This window comes from Chenopodium quinoa, unplaced genomic scaffold (genome assembly GCF_001683475.1).
Source record: "Chenopodium quinoa cultivar QQ74 unplaced genomic scaffold, ASM168347v1, whole genome shotgun sequence".
Lineage (NCBI taxonomy): Eukaryota > Viridiplantae > Streptophyta > Magnoliopsida > Caryophyllales > Amaranthaceae > Chenopodium > Chenopodium quinoa.
In genome coordinates, this window is record NW_018743021.1 from 257,810 (window position 1) to 279,580 (window position 21,771).

The window sequence follows — 21,771 nt, forward strand, 5'->3', positions numbered from 1 at the left end:
TGCTGATAACGTGTTGTGAAATAATGGGGAAAAAGATGAGAGATTGAGAGAGAATTAATCTGTGTATATTATTCCATATGATAAGGTCTATATATACATACAATATATTAGGGTTTAATTGGATAAGAATATAAACCCTAGATCTAGATTGTTCTGGAATAATGGATATCCACAAATATTTCATAACATAATAATAATAATAATAATAATAATAATAATAGTAATAATAATAATAATAATAATAATAATAATAATAATAATATCAGATTTGTTGTACTTATGCAACATGTTTGCTTAGAGGAATAAAAGGAGAGAGATAAGGATTATACTACAAATTACATATTGAGCATAGAAGCACTAAAGTTAATGCAACCACATACTACAAGAAAACAGGAGAATGTAATCATAGAAACAACAAACAAGTATAGAGCGGGATGAAAAAAAAAAAAAAAAACCAATCTGTCAAATTCTATACCTAGAGGGGAAGGATAGAAACTATAATTGAAACAACATATCAAGACCTTAATGAAAAAAAGAATAGTTATTAAGGGTATATTAGTTATCTTGTTAGTTATCCTACACCTAATTTTATCCTTATCTCATTCAATAAAATTCTCTATCCTTATTTTTATTTTTTTATTTTTTTTTTATCTCTATCCTTCAAACCAAATGTTTCAATGTAATACACTCTAATATAGAGATGATCAACATCAGCCTGACCCAAAAATAGGGCGGGTTTGGACAAATCTAGAAACACATTATTAGTATAAAACCCGAATCTGACTCCAAAAGGCACCTTTGGCCCAACAAGCCCGTTTTTTTTTTTTTTTTTTTTTTTTGTGACTTTAGAGTTTAGACACAAAATAATGAAATATGATAATTTTTGGTCACCTCTACGGCTCTAGTCTAATAGCTCATCATCTTTTGTCTAAGATACACCTTGCAATATCTTGGAAACAAGAAAGCTCAACTCAACTCCCATGCCTTAGTTCTTGCTCAGTGGCAGACAAAATCTCTGCACTCATCACTCTCTTTCACCTAAACCATTTACCAATTACCAATTACCAATTACCAGTTACCAGTTACCAGTTACCAGTATCAGTGTATCACCCATTTCAAATTTCCAACCTCCCCCCTTAAACCCCACTCTCTCTCCTCCATCTCCATCTCCATCTTCTTCCTTCCTCCAAATCTTCCCCAGAAAAAACTTCAAAATGCATGAATCTCTCAGAAGAAGATCTCCCAGACTTTTTCTCTCTCCTCCCAAATCCCATCAACTAGCTCTCACATTGCATGATAATTCTAGATCAGACCCTGTTCTTGAATCACTCGACAATGACTCACATTATACTCCTCAACCTCTCAAAGTTCATCACCCTAAAACTACTAAGCTTCTCTTGCTGAAATCTCCGTCTTCTTCGCCTGTAAGACGGTCACCGAGGTTCAATGGTGTTGTTCAATCTGGGAATTGTAATGGTTCTGCTTCTACATTGTCGTCAAAATCCAATGGAAAGACGATGAGAAGTCCGGAATCGAGGAAGTTAGCTTTGAGTTTGAGCTCTGATTCAGCTGTTAATGGTGGTAAGAGGAAGCGTGAGTTGGTTGATCGAGAGTCTGTGAGACGGTCGCCGAGGTTTTCGGCTTCAAAATCGGAGATGAGCGTTAAAATTGATGTGAAATTAGGGAAAAAGTCGCCATTGAAGCTGATTGAATCTCCGAGATTGTTGCTACTGCCGGGAAATTTGGGGGAAATTGAGGAAGATAAAGTGTTGAGACGATCACCTAGGGTTTCAGCTTCGAATTCGGAGGAAGTCGTCGAAATTGGAGGTAAATCAGGGAAGAAAGCGGCATTAAAGCTAGTGAAATCAGTATTAAGTGACAGAAAATCGGAGGTGAAATCTCCAAGCGTGGAAAAATTGGGGAAAATTAAGGACGATCAGGTGATGAGACGATCACCTAGGTTTTTGGGTTCAGAATCGGAGATAATCGTTGGAATTGAAGTGAAATTGGGGAAAAAGACGCCATTGAAGCTGATAAAATCGGTGGAATGTGAGGAAAATGAAGGAGAGTTAGGGACGGATTCTCCGAGCTTAGTATCGCCGGAGAATTTGGGGAAAATGGAGGAAGATAGGGTTTTGAGACGTTCGCCGAGAGGATTGCCGTCCTCTTTGGCGGTAGATGATGAACGTGATGAATTTGAATTTGGGTTTTCTTTAAAGAAGGCAAAGAAAAAGAAGAACAAAGCACCAAAAGTAGAGCCGAAGGCGAGTCAAGTTAAAGTTAAAGTGTGTGGAAGAAGGGAGGATTGCTTCTTCGTCGGGGAGCCGGTTTCTGAGGAGGAGGCTCTTGAGAAATGGGGCTGGCGTTACAAATTGAAGGTCATCTTCACTCATTATGTACTCTCTATTTCTCTTGCCTTTTCTACTTGCATGATTCTAATGACTTTCTTTAAGAATCTTTTGAGTTTAACATGGACCAAAGTTATATGTATACTTATGGGGCGTTTGGTTCGCAAACTGGTATGGGGTTGGAATCAGGAATGAAAACATAAGGTATGGGTTTAAACCATTCTAAACCCATACCTTATACCTTAATTATGTGAACCAAACACCCCCTTAGTATATGTAGAATATTTTCCTGTATCTCTTGACTTTACCATAGATTTCCTGCTAATGGGATATTAGTCCTACAACATTAGAAGAAAGAGAATATTCTATGTACACTAACTCACTAAGTGTTTATGCATCGTGGTCCAACTAAACAATAACCAATTTCCTATAATTGGGATGCATCAATGCCATTTGTAGTTCTCTAAACCCTCAAAGGAAAGTAAAAAACCCTTTAATGTTTAGAGTTGGATTTAGTCATCCAACCTTTAATTGGTATATTTTGGTTCAATTTACATGTCAAATTTTGTTTCTTTATCAAAATTCAACTCATATTTTACCATAATACCCCTAATTTTTGATGACTTTTTTGACTGAAATAGTATATCCATTTCTTCAAAGTATAGCTAAACGAGATGGGGTGCAAATTATACCTAGTCTTCAAGATTATAGCCTTATAGGTATATGAGTTAGGTTATAAGTTATATACCTCCTCCGTTTTTTAATTATTGCAACAATTGAAGTTTCACGCTTACCAACACACAACTCTAACTTTTAACATGTTCAATCATCTAAGCACAACTCCAACTTTTAACATGTTCAATTATCCAAGTAAAAATCATAAAACGTTAATAATCTGAAAATATACATCAACATGAATCTAACAACACCTTACATGACTACATTTTTCTTGGCGTTAAAAGCACAATTGATTGTCAAATGGTATTGTGTGAGTAGTGTAAAAATCAATTGTTGCAATAATTAAAGAATGGAGGAAGTAAATTCTATTCCAATAATTTTATAAATATATAGTATTATTTTAATTTGGATCATGGATTGTATTAGTTTAAAATCATTAAAAATCCAAAACTTTACTCCAACCCTATTCTAGTAATTGAATTTGGATTGGTGATTAATGGGAGCGGATCCTTTACTTTGCATCGTATCATGCTGTGTATATCTTTGTTAGAGGAGAATAAGGCTCATAAAGTTTAGCTCCACTCCTTTTCCCAGAATGCCAACATGGTGCTGTGCAGAGCATGTGATCATGGCTTGGTGACCAGTTGGTTCACTAAAAGTAAAGGTTGAAGATAGACCTATATAATTTAACCGTGTTAATACCAAGTTGACTTTTTAGCTTAACACACAATCCGATATTAAATATATAAATTATAAACCAGTGAATAGGTTGCCCTTTCTCTGGTGCAATAACTCTGTGGCAGGGTTTGCATGCAGTTGAAGTGTTCACTCCTCGTTCCACTTGTTGCTATATTTCTCCCTTTCACCTTTCTATTTCTTTTGGTTTGGGTGAGCAGGGTTATTAGCTTAGCAATGTGTTCCTAGAGTAAGAATTCTGATTATTAACTGGGGGGCTAAGTACCTTGACACAATGGAGATTCTTGTCATTCTATCATCAGTTTGCTTCTTAAAAGTAAAGATACCTCGTTTTTGATAAGTTTGTGAGAATCCTTCTTCTATCTTAGCTTATTATGACAAAGTATACAACCTCTCTACTTGTCTAGAGTAAACCTCTAATTGTTTAATTCAGTGATAAAATTAAGTTGTGCAATTGTGCATAATCCAAGTAGATGCTTTATTTGCTTTTCATGTTTATTCATATTTAGCATTTGCACCCAGTTCTAAAATTTGGATGCTTTGAAGCTATGCAGAATAGAAGAATTAACAGCCGAAGTTTTACAGGAAAGTGCGTGACTATTTATACTTGTTTCTGTGATTACAGTCTCCTGTTTTCTTGTAGTCTGTGGTTGCATTAACTTTTGTGCTTCTATGCTCAATATGTAATGATCTTTTTGATGATGATATCCTCTAATTTTGTTGATCCCTGCAGCGATACGGAAGAGGATGAACCAATGCTAGAAGTGAAATGTCATTATACCCAAGCACAAATAAAAGGGTGCATATTTCAACTAGGAGATTGTGCTTTAATAAGGGTGAGCTTCTGGCTAATATGTTTTCTTTTTTTTCTCTTCTATTCCTGCTCTTTTGAACACAGGCTATTCTACCAGAGGTCAGAGGGTATTTCACAGATGCAATCAATAAATAAAAAATTGACTGTTTGCACAACAGAAATTTTTTATGCTTAAACTTAATTAGATCATTCACTTTGACTGTTCACCTTTCTTCTGTGGCTGAAAACGTGCAAGATCAAGCTGAAAACCACCTTCAATTTGGATAAATTTATTCCAAACTGCATGTTTTTTAGAATTAGTCCTAGCACTCCTAGGCAAAATTTTGTTAATCCAATTGCCACACCCCTAGGAGTTGATTAAACAGTTACCAACGTCATCCCTTAAATAAATGTTACGTAGAGAAATGATGTGGAGATTGCAGTAGTTGAGAGAAATTAGTTGGTGGGTGTGGTGTCCAACTATAGAGAAAATTTAGAGAGGAATACCACTTAATATGGGACATCTCAAATGGGTATTATGACTTATGTAATAGCACCCCCTCTTGAATGAACTTAAATGATTTCACCCTTAGGTGGGAGTGAGACTGCCATCTTTGCATTGTTGCATATATAATGAATGAGGAGTGTGGGTGTTGTAAAACTCAATTGTTTGTTTTTAGCAAACCAAACTAATCTATAGGAGTTATGAGACAAAAGGGTCCTTAGAATAGGAAAGTTCAATAATCTTGAATTGCAATTTCCACAATTATGCTTTTTGTCAGATTATTGTGCACTAAGACATCGAAACTTGCAATCTAAATTTGGATATACATTGTGCAAAAAGTAAGGTTAACATTTATTTATTTTAGGAAATCTGTGCAAATCATCGTACTCTGTGTGAGCAATCAGAATTTTCTGAGGAAGGAAACAAGTTTCTGGTAATTCATGTAATTATGTCATGTGGTATCGATAAATTGTGTACATGTTGGACCTTTTTCAGGGTGAGGGAACACAAAAACATATTGGAAGGATTGTGGAATTATTTCAAACAACAGAAGGAGAAGAATATTTCAGGGCCCAGTGGTTCTACAAACCTGAGGATACGGTGGATATTACAATCATTTTGGTGTTCATATTTTTTATAAGTATTTTTTTTTGGTGTAAAGTACAAACCATCTAATCTCGGTATCTGTTCCAGGTGATGAATGAAGCCGCTAAATTCCATGACAAGAAGCGCATATTTTATTCATGTATTATGAATGACAATGTGTTAGCTTGTATAATCTCTAAATTGAAAGTGATACAAGTGTCATCTCAGGTTATCATCATCTCCTTTTTTATTTACTTACTTATACTTAATAAAGTACTCCGTATTTTACTACCTTTATTTTTATTTAACTCACTGTTCGTTTTGGCACTATTTACACACCCCTTCGTCCTTCGACTTTCTTTTGTGATTATTGTAGTCGTATGGGATCTTATTAGAGTTTATATATATTACTTTCAGAGAATCAACTATTTATAATATTTTTATAATAGATAATTAAATTATTTTATGGTCAAAGTTGTGTGTTAGCCATTGTGAAAGTCAAACTGAACAAACTGGAAAAAACTAAAGGATTATTGTACTCCCTCTGTCCCATAATATAATTCTTATTTGTGTTTTTTGACGCTACATAAGAAATAGAAGAAGAAGAAGGTGGATAAAGTACATTAATAAAAGTGAAAAGTACAATCATAGACAAAAGTTAGAGAGAGAAAGTGGAAAAAAGTACAGACATGTGCAAAATTCAAGGGTAAATTAGGAAGTACAATGAATAAAGTTAAAAAGGTGAGGGTATAATAGTCTTTACATACTATTCAAAAATGGAAACAGGAACAACATTGTGGTTCTCCAAAATAGGAAAAGAGGAACTATATTATGGGACGCAGGGAATCGTATTTAATTATCGGTAGAGTTTCATTTGCCAATATAATTGTTCCTCAACACAAGTTTCTCGTGTTTTTACTTCTCAATGTTAAATCTTACATTTACCCCTTTACTTTTCTATGGCTTTGTAGTTAAACTTGAATTCAAGTTCTGTTGAACCATCGGACTTCTATTATGATATGGAATACTGTTTGGAGTACTCAACTTTCCGCAACTTGCCTAGAGGTAAGATACTCTTTGTGGTCATATTTCTTAATTAAAGTTTCTATCACAACTTATACCAGGTTAATTATTAATAGCTGATTTCTTCTTTCCATATTGTACCGAATGCCCAATGCCTCTTTGTGTCTCTCAGGTCATAACTAGGGCTGGTGATTGTAGAAAGTTGTATTCTTGGCTTATCTGTTTTTTCTTTTTACTTTGGGGGAACAGTGTTCTAATGGATTCTATTTATTGATTTATATGATTCTTTAACTCTAAATTGCAGTTTCTGTCTGATGTGAACATGTGATTACCATAGTTCAGTTTTGTGCTCACCGTAACAATTTTTTTTCTGAGTTGTATATACCTAATTACCTATATCAATTAATAAACTAGAACCAAGAAGTTATGACCTTTACTTTGACAATGTTTAAAAACTCAGTTTGTTAAGAGGAATATCTACAACGCATCAAGACTCCAGAAACCTTATGGATCTCTCTCTCTCTCTCCAAAAAAAAAAAAAAAAAAAAAAAAAAAAAAAAAAAAAAAAGAAACCGAGTTCTGATTGTCACTTTGCACATACCTTATTTTGCTGGTAACTTATTTTCTTTGTCCTATAGTCGTATTCCTGAAGTTATAGCTATTGATCATTGCTAGAATCTGTTGGAATGCCATTTGGTTCAAATGACACTGAGTTGCTGATCAGTTATATTGTGTTGTTTCAGAAAATTCTATTGAGGGCTGTGTATTACAGCCCCTTGGCTGCAATGAATCCGCCCTCTCCCTTACCAGCTCCCCTGTAGTGGAGAATACGTCTATTTGTGAAACATACAGTGGTGAATTATCTATGTTAGATCTTTATGCTGGTTGTGGGGCAATGTCGACTGGGCTATGCATTGGCGCTGGACTTTCTGGTGTTAATCTCGTAACGGTAATTAATCAGCATATTTAAGAAAGAGAGTAATTTTTTTAATGAAGAATAAATAGGGAAAAACACTTTAGTATGAAAGGTTGAAAATGACTAAATATTTATTCCTTACTTAGGCATTGATATTGCTGAACTTTGTGTTTTGAATCAGAGATGGGCGATTGATGCTGACAGCCTAGCCTGCGAAAGCTTGAAATTAAATCATTCTAATGTACAAGTAAGCAGATTGTGATTCCACTGCCAGAAATATAGCTGCTAAAGTGCCTACGTGATGTAGTTATTGACATGTTTCTTCTTGTAAATAGGTTAAGAATGAAACAGCTGATGACTTTCTGGAGTTGTTAAAGCACTGGGAGAGCCTGTGCAAAAAGTTTGTCATTGAAGGGACACAAAAATCATTTCCTTCTACACAAGAGGTTTCAGAATTAGCTGAAGTCCATTTGGATGCTCAACCAGACAGTGACAATGCAGCTGATGAATTGGAGGTTTTAAGCTTGGTTGATATTAGTTATGGCGATGCTGATGGATCAGGAAAGCAGGGGCTGAAATTTAAGGTTAATGATAATGATATTAAGGCTTTTAAATACTCATCATGGTATATTAAATATTTAAATAAGAAGAATTGAGGCTGTACCAAGGTTTCCGCTATTCAAGCATTTAGAAACATCATTTTGTGAGAGAAAGTTACTGAACGATGAGTCAGCTCTAGAATCTAATTTAATTAGACATTGCTATTAAATATCATTGTTTTATCTTTTGCTTGAAATTTATATGCAAGATGGCTTGGAGAATTTTTAAATCATTAGATGAATGAGCCTAAAAGAGTTCCCTGTACAGTCCACAGATTAACCTGACAAGCTTTTATTTATAGCTATACATTTTTTTAAAATGGTGTTTTTCCTTTTATTATTCTAGGTGCGTTGGAAAGGTTTTGGTCCAAGTGATGATACATGGGAACCAATTGAGGGATTGAGGTATCTTCATGACCATGTTTGAGTTTGAAAGTTGTTTGGGTATGACTTTGAGATGCACACGACTTATTTATGTATATTTCTTCAGTAATTGTCAGGAGTTAATACAAGAATTTGTCATAAACGGGTTCAAAAATAAAATATTGCCTCTCCCAGTAAGTTGTTTATCTAAGCATGTTGTTCCTTCACCCATTTTTTTGGAAAGTTTTACTCTTATATCCTAATTTTTTATGTCATAATGTGTGCCAGGGTGATGTAGATGTCATATGTGGAGGGCCTCCATGTCAAGGTATTAGTGGGTATAATCGATTCAGAAGTGTCGATGCCCCATTAACTGATGAGAGAAATCGTCAACTAGTTGTTTTTATGGACATAGTTGAATATCTTAAGCCTAAGTTTGTTCTTATGGAAAATGTGATGGATATCTTAAGATTTGACAAAGGTTCACTTGGACGATACGCATTAAGTCGTTTGGTGCATATGAATTATCAAGCTAGAGTTGGCATTATTGCTGCGGGTAGTTATGGTCTTCCTCAATTTCGCTTGCGTGTCTTCTTTTGGGGTGCTCTTCCTAGTGAGGTAAACTATTTAAGCATTATAACATCGATCTTCATGGAATCTTTTTTTAAAAGAGAATCTGATTTGCTCTACCAGATGTTTTCTACTACTTAATCAGTGCTATAGAAATGCGATAACAGCAGATTGGTTTGGTCCTGTCCTGAAAAAGCTTTTCTTTTTGCAGGAACTTCCGCAGTTTCCACTCCCTACGCATGATGTTGTTGTCAGATATTGGCCTCCATTAGAATTTGAGGTATCATTATTTCACTTAGCTTGGACTATTATTGTTGGAGTGCATAAGGTTTTAAATCTTAAAAAATACATTGCAGCGGAATGTTGTAGCTTATGATGAGGGTGCCCAACCTCCTGAACTAGAAGATGCTGTTTTCCTGGGTGATGCCATCTCAGATCTTCCTACAGTAAGTAATTCATTTCATTTCTGTATTTTTTATATTATTCTCGTAGTTTATATCTTGGATTTTGATGATAGCTTCAATACCGAATAATGATTGCCACAATTGGATATTGCAGGTTACAAACTATGAATCTTCAGATGAAATGCCATATAGTAGGCCTCCAGAGACCGAGTTTCAGAAGTATATAAGGTCAACAAAATATGGTAACATTCTGCTTATTTTGAATCTCTCAGACTATGTTTTACCTTCACTGACACTCAGTTTTCTGTTTTTTCATAAAGAGATACTCCGTATGTAGTTTGTATTGAGTTTCTTTGTGAGGACACCTTGTCCTTGTTCTGTATAACCTTTTTGGAGTTTCAATATTGTGTGTATACATATATTTATATATATATATATAAAGTATGTGCTTAGCTTTTGGAAAAAAGGTTTTCCCTAAAATAGTTTTCTTTTTTTCTTGGTACTTTTTTTTGGTTTAGATATGATTTGTTCTGCATCAAAAGCAGAAGAAGCTTTACTTTATGATCATCGACCCCATCAGTTATTTGAGGATGACTATATACGAGTATGCCATATTCCACAAAGAAAGGTTTGATCTTATTTACTTTTAGCTTTAAACCATATTAAGATTGTCATGATCTGTAATGCTTCTAGTTTCTAACAATCATCTTCATTAGGGAGCAAATTTTAGGGATCTCCCTGGCGTAATTGTGGAAGATGACAATGTGGTTCGGCGAGATCCAATGCTAGAAACTGTGATGTTGCCTTCAGGAAGGCCAATGGTAGATAAACTGTTTTCTTCGTTTATGATAAGTGCTCATCTAGTTTAGGCTTGTTCATTTGACCATAAAAGTAACAGTAATGAGGGTTACCAAGTTTTTTTCACAATAGATTAAAGAGATTAATGGAAAATATTAAAGTTTAAATATATTCTGATAATGTAGATATGGCATAAAAAAAAAGAAAAAAAAAGAAATATGTATCTGATAAATTTGCAAGAAGATACTGAGCTATAACTGAGATATTATCTGATAAATTTGCAAGAAGATACTGAGCTATAACTGATATATTTGTATATCTGATAAATTTGCTAGAAGACACTGAGCTATAAGTTTGATTCTTTTGTACTGTTCTAGGTTCCAGAGTATGCATTCACATTTGAGCAAGGAAAATCTAAAAGGTGAGATATGTCTCTTGTGGACGTGTTTGGCTCGTCTACTCTTATATATCTTGTTGTAAATATGAATTTGTGTAGCACCTCAAAAACTGTTTGGCTGTATCTGCAGACCATTTGCGAGACTTTGGTGGGATGAGACAATGCCAACTATAGTCACTTACCCCAATTGCCACAGCCAGGTACCTTCTTCTCCCCTGTTCTTACATGCTATATCATTGTGGCATTCTTGTGACAAATAAAATTACAGGCAGTACTACATCCCGAGCAAGATAGAGTGCTTACAGTACGTGAGTGTGCAAGGCTGCAAGGTTTTCCTGATAATTATCGCTTCTGTGGTACTGTCAAGAAAAGGTGAGATTGCTGTGTAATACGGAGTAATTTATTTGATAAAAATGCTTAAATAATCATCATCATGTTTAAGCCAATTCCTCAATTGGATTTTATTCTCTCGACCAAGATGTGTGGATTTTACTGATAAATAAACACAAGTTGTGTACCAGGTGATAGTATATCTACAAGTAACGAGTTAAATATATGGAAAACCTGTATATGATTTTGTTGTGTGGGGATTGGGGAGGGAGGGGGGTTTAGGCTACACCTGGGCCCTTTGGGGTCCCCTATCTATGATACGATCTTGCAAGCTCAATGTTCTCTCTAATTCCCCCACCTCCCCAAATTTCCTTGGAAGACTCGGAACTCGTGAGTGTGAGGTTTGCAGTTGTCAGGTGGTTTTGATAATCATAATATCATTAACCCCCACCCAATCCACATGTGCTTAATTCTAAGTTCCTAATTAATGTGCTCAACTTGATAGTTTCCTTTTTTTCCCCCCCGAAATTTTCACTGATTTTCATCATTTTGGATGTGTCCTTGTCTGCCTGGTGAACAATTGGACTATTCTTTTATTAGCTACTTCTTTAATTCCCTCTGTGTCTTCCCACCCTTTTTTGGGGGTTGAGGGTGTGACCGCGTGAGGAGGTTAGGAATGTAGGATAGATCATTTTGGCCCTATGATAAATTATCCCCTTCTGTCATGCATATAAACTTCTGTAGAGCGATTTAGTAGAGAATATTTCAAGTAATTATGTTTTTAACCAATATTCTATGTTTCCAACAGGTACCGGCAAGTGGGAAATGCAGTAGCTATTCCAGTTGCTAAGGCCTTAGGTTATGCTTTAGGGATGGCATCCCAGAAGCTTACTGACAAAGAACCTCTTCTAACCCTCCCACCCAAATTTGCCTATTCAAGCCATCTCTGACTGTCATGTTGATAAAATCAGTGAAGCACTCAGAATTTGGCATGAGATTTGTTGCATCATATGTTTCCGCTATTTGATCCTAGTGTTCCTTTGTAACAATGTAACATATTTGCCCGGGCAGCCTTTTCTTTGGCAGGTAATGGTAACGTATGCAGTGCCTTAAAGATTAGTTATATCGTGTAATTTAGCTCACTAGCTGCATCCCTTTGTAACATATTGCCCGGACAGCTTTTTCTGTAACGGAGTAATAATAATAATAATAATAATAATAATAATAATAATGTATGCATTGCCCATTAGGGTTGGTTCACCCATTAGGGCATTAGGGTAGGCTCTTTGTAATTCATAAGCTGGCAATTTACTTGCTTTATTTCAATATATTGAAGCATTTAAAGAATTAAGATCACCCATTAGGGTAGGTTCTTGAGTCTACTTGTCGAAATGATTTTTTTCATTCCCCACACCTACTATGTGTGTTCTCTCATGATTGAAGAGTTTGTAACTACTCACTAATCATGACAGTAAAACTTGAAAATTTAGTGTAGCTAACCAAGCCTTCCTACATGAAACTCAACAAATATCAACAAGCCTTTACAAATGAGAAGTTAAAATACAAAAAGAACTGATTTAATCGACATCGATAAGCAGTAACCAAATCAGCCTTTAGCCTATTAAGCTTTCTGGGCTTCGCATACCTCACAGACAGACATACATTTACACAATGCTACATACACATGATTCATTCTTGCCTAACAACATAAGGAGAAGAACTCATGTCAGTGCTATAAAAGGAATCTTCAGCCCCGCCAAAATAGTTCTCATCCTTTTCTTCATCCCACCTCAGAATCTCCCTTACATATTTAAAGGCCTCATCCACGTTCACACGATCCCTTGCCTTTGATTGCCATACAAAAAGCTTCCGACCAGTAACTGATGCATAAAGGTCCTTGAACTTCATTGCCACGTAAAAGTAAGCCTGGTTGGCTAACGACTGGTTAGAATGGCTAGTTCGAACAGGGCAGAAGTCATTAAACCATTCACATGTACGCAAGGGCACCCTGCCAATCTTATCCTCAAAGAGGTCATATTTGTTCAATACCAGAATAAAAGGGGTATCCCTGAAGCATGGGTGTATAATCATCTTCTCAAAGAGCTCTTTGCTTTGTATTATTTTATTTTGAAGGAGAGTTCCACTGCCAGTAGCATCTGGAGCAATCCATGTTTGGTCATAGTCACTCAAAGCCACACAGAAGACCACTGCACGCACATCTTCAAACATTTCCACCCATTTGCATCCCTCGCTCATCCCTTTAGCATTCAACCTGATCAACTGATACCTGTATGTAGCATGATTAGAATCGTATTTCACCTCACAGTAATTACATGACTAAAAGAAGACAATGAGGGTAAAGACTTAGATAAGACAATCATCGTTTTTTACAAGCTCAATAAGACAATCCAAAATTTATAAAAACAACACTTGTAATGCAAAGGTAGTAATGAACAAATTATATGAGAAAGACGTCAGCATCATGTTTTGCAGGAATTCTGTATGATGAGACACAGAAGTAAGCATTTGCTCATTGCACCACGCACACAAATGTGAGAGTGCAAAAGATAAAACACTTGCATTCTGTGATAAATCTTTACCCACTCCTAAAATAAGCTAGAACACACTGTAATAGCTAACCAAGCGTGAGCTTTAACCAAACTTTGACATAGCCACGCTCAAGTAGCTCACAAATCATATGTAGAGTAGGATAGGCTTATCAGGCTTAGTCATAGAATAGGCTATGCATTTTCAAACTTAATTTATTAACCATAAATGAAGGAGATAAAATTTATAGTTGAGCGCTTTTTTATCATGCTCATAAAATGATAACTATACATGAAATTGCTCCAATTGTAGCATTTGTAGGAAATTTGAAAAGGTAGAGTCAGAGGAAATCATTCTCCTTCATTTCAAATACAAAACCTTCTTATCTGTATCATGAAACTGATGCAGAATGTTCTTATGCTCAACAAAACTGAGGCTCAATAACTAGCTGCCAGAATTCAAGTAGGATTCATCCCAAAAGCTATTGCAAATAAGGCTAACCAATCATAGTCATAAACTGAAATCAGAATTCTAGGTTAGAGCATTTACTTGGTCAAAGGCGGAGGTGCATCCAGATTCTCTGTATAAGACTCAGACATTGGGCTACGGTCATCAAGGGAGAATTCAAGAAAAGCCAAACCATTTCCTTGAGTCACACCTTCTGCATACAAAATGTCTCTCTCTGAAGGTTCGTATTCATTGCTTGACACCTCAACAGCCTGAAAGGTTGATCACATGAGCTAGATGCAACACCAAACAATACAAAGATTACAACCAATACCACAGAATTTTCTAAAAAGAGGCCATGTCTCATGTCACAATCATGGTCCAACAATGAGCAATAAATTAAATACAAACATGTAAGAGTAAGACCAACAACTATGTATGAGTCTTGACAATTGAGTTTCAAATTAGCTTAAAATTCCAATGAGGGAACACAGGAAATCTATAACCTAATATATATAAGTACGTAGACAAAAGATATGTTCTTTGCAAAATCTACAAAAAAGGGATTGAAACTTTCATCTATACATACAAACATGTAAGAAAATCAGTGATCTATCTTTCATCTATACAAAAAACATCTAACTTTCTCCCTTTTCAATTGTTTTCTTTTACAGCTCAAAGCTATAACAAGTGTTTTCTTTTACAGCTCAGAGCTATATCAAAAGGAAACAGCATCTGAATTGATATAGCTGCGGATAATTAGAACCCCACCATAACCCACCAGACAAGGCACTAGTGCTCATAAAGTCATAGAGTGTTCATAGTTTCGTACTATATAGTGAATTCTCATATATTTCAAATCCTCTGGAGCATGAAAGAGACAGAAAGGAAGTCTTAGTACAATCACATTTCCAGTTGTATAAAGATAGACAGAAAATTTTAGATTTGTACCCGGCTTAAGAAGTAATCAGCAACATCCGGAAGAAAGTGGAGCCCATCCTTTCTTTTATATGTTTCTTGAATAGCAGAATCCTTCCAAACTTCTTCAACTAAAGGAGCATACTCCCGTGTTGCAGCAGGGAAAAACGCATCCAAATCACCAGTTGCAATGATGTCCAATAGCCAGTCAGAAAAATGCTTGATTTTAGGGTTGATAGAATAGATGCTTTGACTAGTCCCAGTGGAATCTAATTCTGAAGTCCCACCTGAAAACATAAGCAGAACATATCACTACATGAAGAGCTACTCTATAATAAACTCACCCTTGTTCCTAATTTCAAGCTACAAAAGTGTTAGTAGTGTTAATGGGCTTATCAGCTGGCACTACCGCCTCCATTAACATAGGAATTTAGGCGATAGTGCCAGGCAACTGAGATATTACCTGCCTACATTAACATTAATATTTTTTTTTTTAAAAAAAATCAATACATTGACATAAAGGAATCTGTTTAGAGCTATATATAGCTTCAGAAAAGAGAAAAATGCAAGGCAAAAGAGCTGCAGTAGCATTGCCTACAAGACTTGCTCTCTGAACTAGAATCTAAAAGCAAAAACAAGTAAATCACAAAACCATTAAAAAAATAAAAAAAAAAAATCTAGGTGGCAAAATGCCATCATCTTGATCAAAGGGAAATTTAGCTAGGATTCACTATACTCTCTTCAGATTATTAGAAGAAAAACAAACTCCAATCTTGGAGATTCCCCGCCTATAATTGTTAGATGTTGAAGAAGAGGTGCAAAAGAAATTCTGCCTTTTGGAGATCTTCAGGCCTTGTGGCTAACTATCTGAAACAAATCTGCTGAGCACTCTAGAGCTTTCTGGCTGGTTTCCTAATCTGATAGGTATTAAGCTTAAATCACTAGTTATGGTTTAAAAGTTTTTTTTTTTCTTATCATTATTGGCATTGATATAGAACATTTTCGTTTAAAAAATTACAAAATTCATAGAAATATTTCGAAGAACATGATTTGAATAAAAAGTGAAAAAAAGTTATATATTTCATCCATACTTCACAAGATAACGGAAGGAAGCAAACAGCTAATTGTTACTCCGTATTAGGGTATTACCTGCTTCATTATTTTTGTCATGTGCCCCTTGTGTCTGCATCTTTGCTATGTCTTCTTCCTCAAACCGCTCTCTTGCATCAAGCAATATACTTAGATATTTATACATATTGCTCTGAATCATCAATTTGATATCTTGCAGTTCTTCTGCAGTGAATGTGTTCCCATACAAAAACTTGGCCTGTCATGCAGAGTAACATGAGCTCAGCAGACATAGACAACCAACAGACATAGACAAATTGCAAAATTATCTTAATAAGCCTACATGTTTCATCCATATATATAAAAATTTTACTTCAGCAAGTCATCCATCATAGCAATATAGCATAAGCGGTGAAGTATTAGTACTAATATATTACAGATAACAGCAAAATAGAAGATATATCATAATAAATTAGCCCTACAACCACTACTTTTTTCCAACCAAAACAGCCATAAAGAAAAAGCTCTTCTTGACTCACGAGTTTCATAGTGGTGGTTGGGGGGGGGGGGGGAGTGAAGGCCAATGTCTACAAGAGGCTATAGAAAGCCTTGGAAGGTTATATTGTCAGGATTGAAGGTGAAAGCACAGGTAGGAGTGTGGGAAGGAGGGGGAGCATAAGTAGCAGTAGAAAATGAAGGGGCAGAGGCAAGGTGAAGGGAAAAAAAAAACTTGCACCCCAAAATCTCTTCTCTCTGTTCTTTTTTACTTGACCTGTTTCTTTTATCACGTTTGCCAATGCAAAACTTTAACAATCAATAACTTAAATTCTCCAAAAGTAAAAATTATAAAAGTTATATATTATGATAGTACTTATTGAGACGAATCCAAAAAGATCATACATGAATATATTTTTCCTTGCATGTTATTCACAAAATACGGTCAAAAGAGGGGTGGTGAATAGTGTAAAAGTCAAAGCGGGTCAAGTAATAAAGAACAGAGGAAGTATATATATATATATATATATATATATATATATATATATAATAAAAAGAAGAAAAGAAAAAAAATAAATAAAAGGAAAGTCAGTTTATGCCAAACTCATGCAAATGCTACAATTAAGGCAATAACTCAAACAAATTGCAACAAAACACATGTGAAGCACTGATATATCAATAGTCCACAAAATCAAAAGACTAAATTTACAGGTGTCACGTGCAACCAAACAGAAAAACTTCGTCCGGATAAAGAGAACGAATCACTCGTAAATACCTGCTTGAAGATTGTGCTAGTTCCAGAACCCTCAAGTCCGAGAAGAAGAAGCTTCTGCACTCTTTTCTGTTCAAAATAAGTTGGCACAACAGTAGCATAATTGCTTGCCTCATCCCTCACTCCAGATTGACCTTGGGGAAATGGCAAAGAGAACAATGCACAGACAAAGCGAGTTGATGCCTGTATCAGAATGAATTAGTAAATAAACTTTTGTTTTGAGATTTGATATTGTATGGACCAAGAAAAAAGACAAATGACGATCCATACCTTCTCCCAAATATTTCCCCTGATATTGTTTTGACCTTCCTCCTCATAGCGACCATCATCATATACCCAAAAATGAGTTTCACGGGGGCACTGGACATTGGCCAACTGTGTTGATAACGTTAAGAAACTTCTGTCAGATTCAAGGCATAGTGATTTTACAAGGAAAAGCAAATAAAAGGTGAAAACTCTTTGCACTAATCAAGAAAAATTAAATAATACATTCGCCAGATACAATGCGAATGCAACACTTACTAACACAAAGCAACAAAACATAATAGTAAACAGAACAGATGCAAACAAGTTCGAAAGGCCTTTAGCACCATAGGGAATATAGGAAGAAAGTTATGATCACGTTAGAGGAAGGGGTAAAAGAATCTAAGAGAGAAGTTAGCAAGAACCAGCCATCACCAAAAGAACATAAGTCTCTATATGGGCACTTCTTTTTTGCATGCCAAGGCTCACACACTAAGTTTTCTTCCTTTACTCAGGATTCTAGATTAACTTCACTCATAGACATCCCCCAATTTATTAGATAATCAAATTCATATGAATATCCTCTAATCCTCTTTAAAATCTCTCCAGATTTAGTCCATCTTATTAAGTGCATTCCATCTAAACAACGTGGAAATCCTGATCCAACTATTTCCAGTCCCTCTTTTAAGCTCTATGTTTCTCACACATGAACCAATACTAACCAACTTACAAAACACCTCAAAAACAGATATCTGCTGAGTCCAAGGAGCCATATATAATAATTCTGCAAAGTGCAAACTAAATGAGGATTAAACAAACCTAAAATCTGAGAAATCACCCAATCCCAATTTATGCAGCCAACACGCACAAAGATTAAATGTTTCTCCTAGCTTGATCTAGAGTATATTCAAGCTATTTTCTAACAAAGACTTTGCAGTTATACCCATTGCACCACCAAGGCACTAGCCATCATTTTGTCCATTCAACTGGTAGAGATCACCTCTACTCCATCCGTTCATTTTTTGGCAGTGTGTGTTTTCGGTTTTCAATATAAGGCTAACCCATCTGTCACTCTTAACTGTACAATCCATACCCCTGTTATTTTCTTTCTGAGGTATCCTAGTATCAGCATTGCGTTCATTGTGGCAAAATTTAATCCAAATAGATAGTCTCAAATTCGGAAGAAGACACTGATTTTTCATGATATACTAAAAGTCTATGATGAAGTGAACAGTGAGAACATTCACTTTCTCTGCAAACTAATCATAAAAGAGAAAATTGAGGCAGTTACTAATCTTACTATACGTGCCCATTTAGTCTCAGTAACAATATATTGGTAGACGATCAGAGTGGTACAAAAACAGCCAGCAAGTTCAATATCAAGAGCATTATAGGGTTTTCTTACATGTTTCGTTCCAAGAGTATATTATGGTGTTTCATGTTTTCTCAAAAAGAGCAAGATTCCAGAGACTAAATCACACAACGCACTAAACAATCAGATTGACATTAAAAGTTTAAATTAGCTTCAATGCCTCACCTTTAGCACTCTTAGCTCAAGCTTTGTAATCTCACGGCCATTTATGTAAACTCCGGTGTTTCCTCTGCTTGCATCAGGACTCAATTTTCCACTGAAACTCAAGTTTGAACTTATGATTCTGTCAGGCTTCTCTCCCTCCTGTTGCATGATAAAAGCATGCTCAGTGAAATTACAATATTGCTATGGTGCGTGTAATAATGTAAACATCTCCAAGAAAAAAAAAAAAAAAAACTGACCTTTCCCCAGAGGCCAGACTCTTTGTCATACCAATATTTCCCAGGCTTCAACTTTTGAGGTGGCAATGGACAGCCAAGTAGCTCAGACATTTCATCTGGCTTCAAAGGATATCCATTGACAACCAGCTGCTCTGGTCGTAGCTGATTGGCGGAACATTCCCTCTCAGCTATCATTATCTGCTTAACTTCCAAAGGACTCAATAACCGAGAAAGTACCCTAGAATTCTTTCCAAGTTTTGGCCGCTTCCATTCATCAATTGGCTTACCAATGCAAGTAACACATTTACGCCCCTCAGGCATAGAGCCCATAGCTCGAAGCACACAGTTACTACAAAACTTGGCATCACACACCAAACAAGCCTCTTTTGTTTCCCACTTCCCCTTTCCACATCGATAACAAACCTTTACATTTTGCTTTTTCTTCTTTTCTGTAGAAAATCCAACATACTCGGGATAAACGGGAGGTTCAGCATCAAGGTCTTTACTTTCAGATCTATCAACAGTATTAAAGGTGACCACGGGGACCCTTCTCCCTTCATTAGCTGTCTGATAACTCTGATTCACATTATTACTTTCAGCGTTATGAGCTGAGCTAGGAGAACGAGAAGGAGAAGCTGAAGAATAATCAGGATTCTGTAGGACAGACACAACCGATTCTGAGCTTAATGATACTCTAGGACTTTCAGGGAGTGAATCCACAGCCCTTGCAATACGAGACACGGGTAAAGGGATTGGCTCAATGACCGGAGGATCGGAATCAAAGAGTTGTCTCTGTGACTCCGAAAGTGGTTCTGCAATGGACGCAGTTGGAATTAACCGTGCACTTACATCCAAAGGTTCAACTCTAGGAACTTCTTGAGAAACTGCTGGACCTTTATACTCTATAGCTATTGAATAATCTGGATTATCTACTCCCTGAGGCAATGATGCACCCGGCGGAAGCATCTTCCTAAGCATCTGCTTCCAATCATCTCCATTGTTATCCCCCATCCTCTCCACCAACCAATTCCTAGATCAAATTTACTTCAATAATCCACAATATGTCCTTATATTACTCATAAGTTCTTTAACATCAATTTAAGACTAAAACCAATGTCATATTCCAATAGGATAGGATATTCACCATCAACCAAAAGAAGACTTTTCCAAATGTCTACCCCTATGAAAGTAAAGTCCACACCAATATTTCTCTAGTTGACAACCACAAACAATCCACAAATAATGAACACAAAAGTACCAAATTATCCTTCAAAATCAACAAACTGAGGAGAAAATTTTGACCACTAACTGAAAACCTAGATCAGATGATGAGTGCTGAGCAAATGCAATCAGAAATTACTTCACCTAGCCGCCGCCGTGTCGAAATAGGATCATCACCATTGTTCTGTCCACACCTTAGCAAGCTTCATCTTTCCAAACTACACACAAAGCAACATTTTAGCAATCTAATTCAATCCAATTCAAATTGTGAGGCAAAAAATTCAAAGTTGACCAATTCTTCTTATACACAATTACCCCACCTCAAACCCAATTAAAGAAACTGAATTAAAGGTCAAACCCAGAAATTCAAATCAACTATGAACACCTCCTGAAAACAAAAACTGCTAATATTTTAACAATTAAATGCTGGAAATAGAAAAAGGGACTTCTGGGTAGTTGGAATTTTGCTGGGTCAAATAAGAACACAACAAATAAAAAAAGGGGGAAATTCCAATCCAACCAATTTATTTTCCAGAAATTTAACTACACAGCAGCAAAAGTGGGTTCAGTGCAAAAAAAAAAAAAAAAAAAAAAGAATAAAACGAAATTTCCTTTTAGGTAAAAATCCGCAAACCCCCCTTTTGTAGAGAGAGAAAGTAGAGAGAGAAAGAGAGTCAAAATACCTAGTGAAAGGGACATATTTGTGTTGATATTGTTCACAAAACGAATCTAATTTAATCAGACTTTGAGAATTAGAAAGTTTCATGCTTTTTCATCTTACCAACTCAAAGATTAAATTTTTTTATGAACCCAAAAAACATCAAATCTTTTTAACATGAAGATGAAGAAAAAGACAAGAAGATGAATGGGTATATAATACAGTATGCTGAAAACAAAGCAAATGCAGAAATATGGAGTTTTTTTTTTTTTCTTTTATCTTTTTGTGGAAATTAACTGTTAAGAAAAAAAAAAGGAGATAATTATGTGGGCCCACAAAACCCACGAGAAGAAAGAGAGAGAAAGAAGGTGATGGGTTGGGTTTGGGTTGGTAGCTGATAGAAGGAGCATGATGATGATGATTAATTAAGACAATGACTGTTATTAGTAGTAATTGGTGGGAGTTTGACTTTCTACTCCATTAACAAACTACTCACTTTGGATTTCTTATGTTGTTACTTGTTAGTGATAATCACTTTGGATACTTAGTCATTTTCAATTTTAATTTTTTCACCAAAAAGAAAGAAATATAATTTCATGTAATTGTGTACCTCATTTGTGTTAGATTTTTTAGGAAAGACTTTTG

General features: G+C 35.6%; 2 protein-coding genes across 4 annotated transcripts; one reads left to right on the plus strand and one right to left on the minus strand.

The window, feature by feature from the left end:
- The first annotated feature begins 288 nt into the window (after positions 1–288).
- LOC110730088 (DNA (cytosine-5)-methyltransferase CMT3-like) lies at positions 289–12,265 on the plus strand. The gene is made up of 21 exons (XM_021909857.1): positions 289–2,378; positions 4,277–4,311; positions 4,456–4,558; positions 5,516–5,620; positions 5,714–5,833; positions 6,577–6,670; positions 7,372–7,577; positions 7,726–7,791; positions 7,880–8,128; positions 8,490–8,548; positions 8,634–8,700; positions 8,795–9,124; positions 9,288–9,356; positions 9,433–9,522; positions 9,635–9,722; positions 9,999–10,108; positions 10,197–10,301; positions 10,656–10,699; positions 10,806–10,875; positions 10,944–11,047; positions 11,814–12,265. The coding sequence occupies exons 1-21, from the start codon at positions 1,215–1,217 to the stop codon at positions 11,953–11,955; spliced, it is 3,420 nt and encodes a 1,139-aa protein (XP_021765549.1). The 5' UTR covers positions 289–1,214; the 3' UTR covers positions 11,956–12,265.
- A 218-nt stretch (positions 12,266–12,483) lies between these two features.
- LOC110730090 (extra-large guanine nucleotide-binding protein 3-like) lies at positions 12,484–21,512 on the minus strand. 3 transcript variants are annotated; one of them, XM_021909858.1, is made up of 9 exons: positions 21,152–21,512; positions 19,269–20,686; positions 19,033–19,170; positions 17,523–17,627; positions 17,256–17,435; positions 16,067–16,244; positions 14,951–15,204; positions 14,102–14,271; positions 12,695–13,292 (listed from the first exon to the last, which is right to left on the minus strand). In XM_021909858.1, exons 2-9 carry the CDS (start codon positions 20,256–20,258, stop codon positions 12,695–12,697), a joined length of 2,613 nt encoding a protein of 870 aa, XP_021765550.1. In that variant the 5' UTR covers positions 20,259–20,686; positions 21,152–21,512. The 3 variants fall into 3 exon arrangements, with proteins under 3 accessions (XP_021765552.1, XP_021765550.1, XP_021765551.1); XM_021909859.1 differs by lacking the exon at positions 21,152–21,512 and adding an exon at positions 20,789–21,054; XM_021909860.1 differs by lacking the exon at positions 21,152–21,512 and having other exon boundaries at positions 12,484–13,292; positions 19,269–20,258.
- Between the last annotated feature and the right edge of the window lie 259 nt (positions 21,513–21,771).

Coding starts and splice junctions, on each gene's coding strand:
- LOC110730088 (XM_021909857.1), top strand. CDS start 1,215: ATGCATGAATCTCTCAGAAGAAGATCTCCCAGACTTTTTCTCTCTCCT. Junction 5,834..6,576: donor TGATACAAGTGTCATCTCAG/GTTATCATCATC, acceptor ATGGCTTTGTAG/TTAAACTTGAATTCAAGTTC. Junction 9,357..9,432: donor GGCCTCCATTAGAATTTGAG/GTATCATTATTT, acceptor AATACATTGCAG/CGGAATGTTGTAGCTTATGA.
- LOC110730090 (XM_021909860.1), bottom strand. CDS start 20,258: ATGGGGGATAACAATGGAGATGATTGGAAGCAGATGCTTAGGAAGATG. Junction 16,245..17,255: donor CTAGCACAATCTTCAAGCAG/GTATTTACGAGT, acceptor TCTGCATGACAG/GCCAAGTTTTTGTATGGGAA. Junction 14,272..14,950: donor CTGATTACTTCTTAAGCCGG/GTACAAATCTAA, acceptor TCAACCTTTCAG/GCTGTTGAGGTGTCAAGCAA.